The sequence below is a fragment of the Egretta garzetta genome, unplaced genomic scaffold (genome assembly GCF_000687185.1).
Source record: "Egretta garzetta isolate BGI_Z169 unplaced genomic scaffold, ASM68718v1 scaffold17, whole genome shotgun sequence".
Lineage (NCBI taxonomy): Eukaryota > Metazoa > Chordata > Aves > Pelecaniformes > Ardeidae > Egretta > Egretta garzetta.
Genome location: NW_009260136.1, coordinates 675566 through 686447, shown reverse-complemented (window position 1 = coordinate 686447; position 10882 = coordinate 675566). Strand labels below are relative to the sequence as shown.

General features: G+C 42.9%; 1 protein-coding gene across 1 annotated transcript in view; it reads left to right on the top strand.

Annotated features, from left to right (window-relative positions):
* TTBK1 (tau tubulin kinase 1) overlaps positions 1–10882 on the top strand; it is a 97837-nt gene that overhangs the window by 23834 nt on the left and 63121 nt on the right. The window contains exons 4-5 of the mRNA XM_035897066.1: positions 3834–3974; positions 5255–5359. Of these exons, the coding sequence (XP_035752959.1) occupies positions 3834–3974; positions 5255–5359 (246 nt within the window). The remainder of the gene's footprint in view (positions 1–3833; positions 3975–5254; positions 5360–10882) is intronic.

The window sequence follows — 10882 nt, the reverse complement described above, 5'->3', positions numbered from 1 at the left end:
ATGGGAGACAGTGTCAAAAGCCTTGCTGAAGTCAAGGTAGACAACATCTACTGATCTCCCCTCATCTACCCAGCCAGTCATGCCATTGTAGAAGGCTATCAGATTGGTCAGGCATGATTTCCTCTTGGTGAATCCATGCTGGGTACTCCTGATGATCTTCTCCTCTACTTGCTTGGAGAGGACACCCAGAATGAGTTGTTCCATCACCTTTCCAGGGACGGAGGTGAGACTAACCAGCCTGTAGTTCCCTGGGTCCTCCTTCTTGCCCTTTTTGAAGAATGGAGTGACATTGGCTATCTTCCAGTCCTCAGGCACCTCTCCTGTTCTCCATGACCTTTCATAGATGATGGAAAGTGGCTCAGCAATGTCGTCTGCCAGTTCCTTCAGCACTTGTGGGTGCATTCCATTGGAACCCATGGATTTGTGGGTGTCTAGCTTACTTAAAAGATCCCTAACCTGATCCACCTAAACCGAGGGAAGGTCGTTCTTGTTCCAGGTTTGCTCACTTACCTCCAAGGACTGGGGAGCCTGAGGGCCAGCCTTGGCAGTGAAGACTGAAGCAAAGAAGGCGTTCAGTAACTCTGCCTTCTCTGTATCTTCTGTCACTAGGGCACCCATTTCGTTCATCAGCAGTCCCACACTTCCCCTAGTCTTCCATTTTGTTGCTGATATACTTGAAGAAGCCCTTCTTGTTATCCTTGATATCCTTCGCCAGACTTAGTTCCAGGTGGACCTTGGCCTTTCCTAGTTGCTTCCCTGCATGCTCTGGTAGCGTTCCTGTATGCCTCCCAAGTGGCCTCACCCTCTTTCCATATTCCATAGAGCTTTTTCTTTTCTTTGAGTTTTACTAGAAGCTTCTTGGTTATCCATGCAGGCCTCCTGCCTTGTTTACTTGATTTCCTACTACTGCTGGATTTCAGGATGCACTGATCCTGAGCACGGAGGAAGTGCTGCTTAAATAGCAGCCAGCTCTCTTGGACTCCCCTATCTTCAAGAGCCTTAGCACATGGAATTCTTCCAAGTAGGTCCCTGAAGAGGCCAAAGTTAGCTCTCCTGAAGTCCAGTATTGCAGTCCTACTTGTTGATCTGCTTCCACCACGCAGAATCCAGAACTCTACCATCTCATGGTCACTGCAGCCAAGGCTGCCCGCTACCTTTACATCCTCAACCAGTTCTTTATTTGTCAGCACAAGGTCCAGTAGCACTCCTCTTCTTGTTGGCTTCTCCACCACCTGAGTCAAAAAGTTATCATAGATGTTCTGCAGGAACCTCCTGGACTGTGCTCACCTTGCTGCGTGGTCCTTCCGCTGATCTCAGAACAGTTGAAGTCACCCATGAGCCTGAAGTTGAAGTCACAAGCCTGCCCTTCCCCTAAAGAGCTTATAGCCCATGTCATGTTTCTTTATGTATAGTCTGAATGATAGAACATGCTGAAGGAAAGTGAGATGGTTGAAGCACTAAGTAATGAGAAGTAAGCTGCTGCATAAACTGGAAAGTTATTTTTAATTAGCGAACAGGGAATGAAGTAAAATAGACACCAGAAGACCCCGGTACTTCTTTAAAACAAACTTCTGATTCTTTTGAAGTGTAGATCTACTTTGCAAGGCAGATGCATAAAACCAGTAAATTCGTGGTGCTTGGGTTTGCCTTGTATGCACCGTTGGCATCCCAACTGCTGTTTGTGGGAGACCGATACAGAGAGAAAAAACCTTTTGCTCTCTAACCAGCCCTGGCTTTTGCTGCTGCTGTAGTGTGAGTGTGAATATGAGTCTTGAAAGGGCTAATCCAGAGCTCGTGGAACAACAAGGCTTCTAACCCCCTGATCCTGTCCTTCACAAGCCCGATGAAGATGACTATACCTTGGAACAAAAATTCTCTGCAGAGAATCTCTTGCTTTCTAGCCTGTTCTTGATTATGTAGCTGACCTAAAGATCATTTAATTATTTGCAAATGAATACTTTGATACTTAAAGCATTAGCTAGTTTTGCACTATCACTCTTCAGGCTAAAATTCTCCTTCAACTTCAAGGTCTGCTGAGACATGGTTTATCAAGTGTCCCTCTGACTGTTGTCTACTGCAATTCTCCCTTTCTCTTCAGTCACTGGGACTGAGATTTCCACTCTAAGCTTTGCAACTTACTGCATCTGTTTCTTAGCCAGCCTAATGGTATTTATTTGGAAAATAATGCTCATTTTCTGTCTTCTCCTGGGGGTGGTACTGGGCGTGGATGCCTTGGGTTGTTTCTGGAGAGCACGTATCTGAGACAGTCTCCCAAACCAGCTGAGGAATATTATGGCATGTTTCAGTGTGTGGCGCTGAAGAAAAAAGTCTGCCTTTCCCTATTACCATTGGATAAGAGTGTTGGTGTCCAAGGAACCGCATTACAGTGGAAAGGAAGATCAGTTATCAGTTCAGTAATTCAGATTTTTTCAGGTTAGCAATGACAAATCTGTTCTGCCTCTAGTAAACTGTCACAGAAATTAAAAAAGATATGCACTAGAGAAGTAGCTTAGTCTTGTCTTGTTCATGCTAAGGAGCAAACCTGGGCCAGCTGCTGTGAGCTTGCCTGTGTCTGTATTAGCTGACCTGTATCAAGGGTGGTTGTTCGAGGGACCAGAGCCCTGAACTGAAACGTGGGTCAAACCAATTTGAGAGACTGGTCATACTTGAAAAGAGCCAGTTGCAGTTGGCCCTTTAATATCTGTAAATAACTTGAGAACTGGAAATGGGTGGATGAATAGATGGTATTTCACTGGTTTGGAGACAATCTGTGTTTTCTCATCAAATGTTTGGAGTCTTTTATATATCTTCTGTTGTGAATTTTGTTTGATTATATCTGGACTTCCATTATATAAGCATGTATGACTTCGCAGAAGCAGAATCAAGAATTTCTGTAGTATAGTGATAATCAGCATGCCCCTATAACTTTTGTTCTTGATACATGTTCTCTGAAACAGTGGACTCTTATTCCTAATGTTTTTGATCAGTTGGTAAATGCATTGATTCTGTGGGTTACAGCCATACTCTGCATAGAATATACTCATTTTAACACCTTATTTCTCTTTGGAAATTTAAAGTGGTACAGGCAAAACTGAGATGACAGAGATCAAAGAACACTGATTCTTCTGGTGTTTAGTCTGTCCTCTTCTTTTTTCTTTTTTTTTTCTCCCTAAATTGTCTTTATTTTCATGCACAGCTGGTAGAGATTTTTCCCCCAAGAAATGTAATTATCTGGAGGTAAACTACCAATTTTTTTAATAAGTATTTTTTTAAGTCAGTGGAACTCTCCTAATTTTGGGTATGATTTTCTTGGTAGACAAGTTTCCTCATTGTGGCATTGCCACAACAATGCTGACTTGAGCCTGAGCCAGACAGTCGCGTGCTAGGGAGTTTCTGATAAAACTGCTTCTATGAGCTGTAATAGATAGTGGTTTCATGAGCTGCTTATCATATTTATACTGCTTTAATCTTTAGATGGCTCAGAGAACAGTCAAGGGTTGTTCTTAAGTCAGCTTCTATATAGTCTGGGTTTAACAGTACAGAGATGCTGGGCTCATACAGTCTGAGGCACTGCTGTCCATGCTATGCCTATTTCCTAAATAGTATATCAGCTGACTTCACAAGATAACAGTCTGGTATCTTCTTATCAGCAAATACGTCACTTAAAAGTTAAAATTAAGTATTAGAAGATCATATTCAAGAAATAAAGCAGACATAAGGTGAGCACTTGTTTGATTAGTGTTTCTGCTTTTCTGGGGATGTATGTTAGAACTTTCTGCTGTGAAATGCTGTGCTTTAGTGTGATGGTTTAAGTGTTTTATTGATTGTTTCAGGGACGAAATCTTGCAGATCTCAGAAGGAGTCAGCCTCGAGGGACTTTCACACTGAGCACAACGCTGCGATTAGGCAAACAGATTCTGGAATCAATAGAAGCCATTCACTCTGTGGGATTCCTGCATCGTGACATCAAGCCTGTAAGTTGTTTTGGAAATTTTCCTTTTGGTTGTATGTCTGTCTGTTCTGTTTTAGTCAGTAAAGACAGTCTGAATATGGGCAGATCTCAGTGGAGGCATTTAGGCCTTCTTGCACACTCCCACTGTCTGACACATTGGCTATTTTCTGTAAGTACAGAATAGTAATATAGTATTGTAATTCCCTTAAGTGCATAGCAAACTAGTTTTTATCAGCAGAGGCTGCTCCATGGTGGGTTAGTTGCTGTCAGTCGTACTTGTACCAGTCAAGATCACATGGCGAAGCAATCTAATTTTGAACAATCATTTGGAGTCCAACCAATTATTACTATAAAATGGGTTCAGAAAGGAAGTCTTGCTCTATGACCCAACGCTTGAATAAATGATGTTTCATGTATTTGACTTAGCTAAATAATTCTCTTAATCTTTTCTGAGTAATTGCCAAAAAAAAAATTGGAGCGCAGTTTCCAGTGTTGAAAACAGAGTCACAGTGTTGGTCATCTCCTTAGATGAGGCAAAATAATTCCAAGCCTCGGTGTAGGAGCCAGTCTTTTTCCTGCAGCTCTTCACTACTTGACCTGAACATTTGTTGCTGCATCATCCCTAAGACCATCTTCTTTCCAGCAAAATCATTTGCTGCTTTTAAAATCAGCTGGTTTTGGCTGATCAGATTCAGCTGAAAATCAGTCTCTAGTATGACTGGCTGCAAATTCTTTAGCAGCCATCCGTTGTGGTAAAGGATATCATTTTAAGATGGGTGTTAAAAAAGAGCTGCTCAATTTGCTTGTTGTCAGTTTATTTACAAAGAACCAAACCCAGTGTTTTTTAGATGTCTGAATGTTCAGATAAATTTAGGTAATGCAATACAGTAGATGGAGATTCTGGGAGTTAGGGCAGAATAATGCATGCTAGCAGCTGAACCACGAAAAGAAGCATTTGTCTACAATATCTTCAGTCTGTTATGCAAGTGATGGAGCTCTCACTGCAGAGCTCGTGGTGTTAAATGTAGCTCTTTCTCATAGCAGCTGAAATTTAGCTAAGATAATGTGAATTTTAGTTATTTTGAGACTCCACAGCCACTTATCTGCAAAGTGAACTTCTTAACATGGCAGTGATTCTCTAATCATGATGTTTAAGATGTATCTTAAAATTCTTCACTTTGACTTAGGTTTCCACCAGACGTATGTGGGGCTATATGACAAAGCTTTGTAAACAAGTGCCCGCTCTTACCCAAGCTGCTGGTATTGAATTGATTTCTTTTCTTTCTTTCCTTCTTTGTCTAGTCCAATTTTGCCATGGGCCGCTTACCTTCAACATACAGGAAGTGCTACATGTTAGACTTTGGTCTGGCCCGTCAGTATACCAACACTACTGGTGAAGTCCGACCAGTAAGTACATTTTAAGTATTTTTTTTCCACTCTGCAACTGCCTAGGCATGGAAAGGTTTTGTGATTTTTGCTTGTTTTGTGGTTGTTATGGTTGGTCATTATATTGGACTGCATTTTCTGCAAGGCGAGAAGCAGCAGGTGACTTCAACTGAGTTCGGAATCTAAGAAAGGATACATGCTTTTGTCTTACAAGGTGTGTAGCTTTTTTCCTTTTTCTTTTTTTTTTTTTTTTTTTTCCTGTAGGATAATCATGTTTTCCACAGCCTTGGAATATTTACTGAGTACATCATGGCCAAGCAAAGAGGGTGAGCCCAATGCTGGCCATGTAACTTCTGTAGTCCCAGAGGACTGGTCTAGTTCAGTTCTATGTGATCTGGGGAACCAGGTCGGTGTTTTCTTAATGTTTGTTATGAAAAAAATCCTAGAAGCTAGAGGCTGAGCTTACTGTGAACTGCAGCCTGTAATGCTGTTCTCTCCCTTGTCTGGTTTTGGTTTTGTGTATATTGCCCCCTGTCCAGATTTCTTAGCAGGAGTATTTCAGTATGCCTGCTTGGAGGGGAGGTAAGGCCATGGGGCATAACTTGCGCCATGTGTTGTATGTGTTATCTTCAGTCCTTTTACCAGCACTGTGTTATGTGGGGTCACTCATAAGGATGCGTTAAGCTTCAGATGCTCTAGGTATCAGCCAGAGCATTCCTAGATCTATTTCAGAACACAGTACAAGCAAGGAGAGCTCAGATAATCTCTTTGTTTATCATCCTAGGCTTACACCTTTTGGTCTGCACACCTTTTCCATCTGCAAGATAATCGTTGTTCTGGAAAATGCTGAAAATGTGAGAGCTAAATTCAGAGACTCTGTAGTGCAGGATATGGTTGGGGAGTGGGAATAAAGCAAGGATCAGTGAGCAGATTTTGTCTCTTTCAGATGAACACAGCTGGGGGATTTTTATTCTCTTTTTCTTCTTTTTTTTAAAGTCTTTTCAGTCGAACATTGCAAGCCTTTTCTTTTTAGCTGTAGGTGGGAGCAGGCCCAAAGGTTTTGTCTGCATTTTATTCTTAAAAAGATACACACTATGTACTACTAGTTTTCCTTGTCAATGCTGTTTAGTTTGGGGATAACCCTTCTCCCTATTGCCCTTTTCAAAATGCAGCCCCCCTGACTACTTGAATTTCTGTAGTCAGAATTCAAGTCCATTATGGATTGAAACTAGCATTTGGTTTTCTGCAAAATTTTCTTCATTGCTTCAGTGAAGCAACTATGTTTAATGTCTGTCTTTCAAGTCCCATTACTTGAACACTGTTTGTTCTTTACAATTAAAGAAACTAATTTTTCCAGATATCTCTTCTTTTGGATCCTCTCTTTTTTTCTTTTCTCCCATTAATTTAAGATTACTTTGCTTTTATTTTGCTACATCTTAGAGAATATTCTCAGGCCCTGGTTTTGGAAACAGCACTACATCCAGCCTTGACATTTTTCAGAGCAAAAGATTATTCAGCTGTGTCTCAAGCTGGGTCTTGCTTGGGTTGGTGTGGGTGAGGTATGGCTTTATTAGGACACAAGACTCTCAGAAGGTCTGTCTTAATTCTGGTCATTCTAATGGTCGGTTGCTTGCTTACCACAGATGGGCCTCATAAAAGGACCAATGACATATAATCTTTTCCTGAAAAAAAGACACAGGGATCCCGAGAGGGGTGGGAGTATGCTCTGCTGAAAGTGGTAAAAAGTCTTGGTTGGTTTCGGATGTGGGAGGATCAGATGGGGTAAAGTCTCATATACCTAATGTACCTGTTCTCCCATGCCACATTTCAGGTGGTGAGGCTTTTTGACAAAAACGATACAATAAAAAACCCATAAATATTTACATCAATCCCTTTTAACATTATGTTATAGTCACTGGGCTGTTTGATCCTTTTGTGTCCCTGCTGTCTTATACCACTGTTGAGTCCCACTTACTGGACTGAGACATTTGCCTGGAGAAGCATGGTGTGATTGCTGCCCAAATAATGCACTGAGAATGAGGAAGGAGATGGGGGTAAAGGGCAGTACAAAGAAAAGTGAAAAGAGATTTTTTTGTGTGTGGTTTTTTTTCTGTTTTTAATTAAGAACTTTATCTTTTATTTCACCAAAAAGATTATTTCAAGCCAGTAAGGTAGATTCTTCTTTTTCCATTCTCTTTCGGTTCCTTTATCCATGAAGAATACAATTCCCGGATTTAGAATATGATCATCCTGAGCCTAGGTTTTTTTGTGATTTGGTTCTGAAGTACAATACAGAAGATAGGTGGGGGAAGGAGCTCACTTTCTCTTTTTCTGGAAGCATGTGTAAATTTTGCTTTCAGTCGTACTCATTTATTAACAGATGTTTTCTGCTCAAGTGGGTTCTGTGCAGTTTCCTACAGTTTCAGAAGCATTGTCATACTTTTTATGATATTATTCATAAAGTATTTGCTGTTTTCACATCCTCTGAAATTCATAACCTCAGTCTTGCTTGTAAACTTTTCCTGTGTAACATGCTTTAGGAGAACCTGCTTTAGCAGGGGGGTTGGACTAGATGATCTCCCAAGGTCCCTTTCAACCCTTGTGATTCTGTGAGTGACTTGCTAGTAATACAGATAATCACAGAATCATAGAATGGTTGGGTTGGAAGTGACCTCTGCAGGTCATCTAGTCCAACCCCTCTGCTAAAGCATGTTCACCTAGAACAGGTTGCACAGGATTGCGTCCAGGCAGGCTTTGAATATCTCCAGAGAAGGAGACTCCACAACCTCTCTGGGCAGCTTGCTCCGGTGCTCTGTCATCCTCAAAGTAAAGAAATTTTTCCTCATATTCAGCTGGAACTTCCTGTGTTTCAGTTTGTGCCCATTGCCCCTTATCCTGTCACTGGGCACCACTGAAAAGAGTCTGGCACCATACTCCTGGCACCCGCCCTTAAGATATTTGTAACCATTGATTAGATCCCCTCTGTCTCCTCTTCTCCAGGCTAAACAGACCCAGGTTTCTCAGCCTTTCCTCATAAGAGAGATGCTCCAGTCCCCTAATCATCTTTGTAGCCCTCCACTGGACTCTCTCCAGTAGTTCCTTGTCTTTCTTGAACTGGGGAGTCCAGAACTGGACACAGTACTCCAGATGTGGCCTCACCAGGGCAGAGTAGAGGGGGAGGATAACCTCCCTCGGCCTGTTGACCATAATCTTCCTAATACACTCCAAGATACCATTGGCTTTCTTGGCCACAAGGGTACATCGCTGGGTCAAGGCTAACTTGTTGTCCACCAGGACTGCCAGGTCCTCTGCGGAGCTGCTTTCCAGCAGGCCAACCTGTACTGGTGCATAGGGTTATTCCTCCCTGGGTGCAGGACCCTACACTTGCTTTTGTTGAACTTCATTAGGTTCCTGTCCTCTCTGCCTCTCTGTTCCTCTCTGGCCTGTCCAGGTCTCACTGAATGACAGCACAGCCTTCTGGTGTATTAGCCACTCCTCCCAGTTTTGTATCATTAGCAAACTTGCACTCTGTCCCTTCATCCAGCTCACTGATGAATACATTGAACAAGACTGGACAGCCTTCTGACCCCTGGGGAACACCGCTAGCTACAAGCCTCCAACTAGACTCTGTGCTGCTGGTCACAACCCTCTGAGTTCTGCCATTCAGCCAGTTCTCAATCCATCTCGCTGTCCACTCATCTAACCCACTCTTCCTGAGCTTACCTATGAGGATGTTATGGGAGACAGTGTCAAAAGTGTTGCTGAAGTCAAGGTAGACAACATCTACTGATCTCCCCTCATCTACCCAGCCAGTCATGCCATCATAGAAGGCTATCAGATTAGTCAAGCATGATTTTCCCCTTGGTGAATCCATGTTGACTACTCCTGATAACCTTCTTTTCCTCCATATGCTTGGAGAGGACACCCAGAATGAGTTGTTCCATGACCTTTCCAGGGATGGAGGTGAGGCTGACTGGCCTGTAGTTTCCTGGGTCCTCCTTCTTGCCCTGTTTGAAGACTAGAGTGACATTGGCTTTCCTCCAGTCCTCGGGTACCTCTCCTGTTCTCCATGACCTTTCAATGATGATGGAGAGTGGCTTAGCAGTAGCATCTGCCAGCTCCTTCAGCACTCGTGGGTGCATCCCATTGGGGCCTGTGGATTTGTGGATATCCAGTTTGCCTAAATGATCTCTAATCTGATCCTCTTCGAGCAAGGGAAAGTACTCCTTTCTCCGGACTTTCTCTCCTACCTCCAGGGTATGGATTCCTGAGGGGCTGGCCTTAGCAGAAAAATCTGAAGCAAAGAAGGCATTCAGTAACTCTGTCTCTTCTGTATCATCCATCACAAGGGCACCTACCTCATTCAGCAGTGGGCCCATGTTTTCCCTAGTCTTCCTTTTGCTATTCATGTACTTGAAGAAGCCCTTCTTGTTGTCCTTGATATCCCTTGCAAGGTGGCAAGTACTGGTTAAGATCTGTGGTCTGTATTCAGCAGGGTATGTTTGACCTGGGATATCCCATTTCTCAAGGGAGCACTGTCAGTGATAATTCACAAAGTATTCCTGGTCCATTACCCTTAGTAACATCTTATGGTGTTCGATACTTACATATTTACTGAAACAGAGAGTAGAAAAATTACTTAGTCACAGTAAACAGGGCCATCTCCAGGGCTGTGAGACTCCTGAAGTCCCTTTTCTAGGGAATATGTCTTAATTTTCTGCAAAGCTCTAAAGCTTCAATGAGAGAGATCACAATATGCCTGCTCCCATTCTGCCTGTGGCTTAAATACAGAATGTTTGTGGTACTGTGCTGTCAGATGAGAATGTGGGAACTCCTGTAGGAGAGAACGTTATTGAACCTGAGAATTCCAAACTTTGGGTGAATGATCTAATGCTGGAGAGAAGAAACTGCTCTTGTTCAGTGTTGCCCTCTTTCTGTGACTCTGAACCTTCATTTCTTGTTTTTTCTGGTTCTGCTTAATACTTGCCAGAAAACTCCTGGATTGTTTCACCCTGCCATATTGCCTCTTCAGGCAGATAGAAGAGTTATTCAAGCCCTATATGAGTACCAGGGCTTGCAATTGCAAGGCTTCCTGCAGTTGCCTAAAGAAGGCTTCATCTATTTTTTTTCTCCTTGATCGGGCAGTCAGTAGCAGATGCTTACCATTATGTTACCTGTGTTAGTTGGTGCTGATTGCTTACCCATCAGTAGTCTTATTGCCTGGTCCAAGGAGAGCTTCATACATTCAAGCCACTCCTGTACAACTGCACCTCCTTGCCTTCCCAGTCCTTTCCATTCATTGCACCACTCAAGCCATGCAAGCTGTCCCACCATGCCTCTGTAATCCCAGCGAGATCATAGTTTTGCAGTGGCACATCAAACACTAACTCCTGTTTGTGTCACGTGTAGGTGTTTGTGGACAGGCACTTGAGGTGGGGCCACCAGTTGTGCTGCTTTCCCAGGGGAGGCATGAGAGCTTCTATCATCCTCTCCTGGGGCACCTCCTCACATCTTCTGTTCTTCCAGTTGTTTTCAGGTTATACT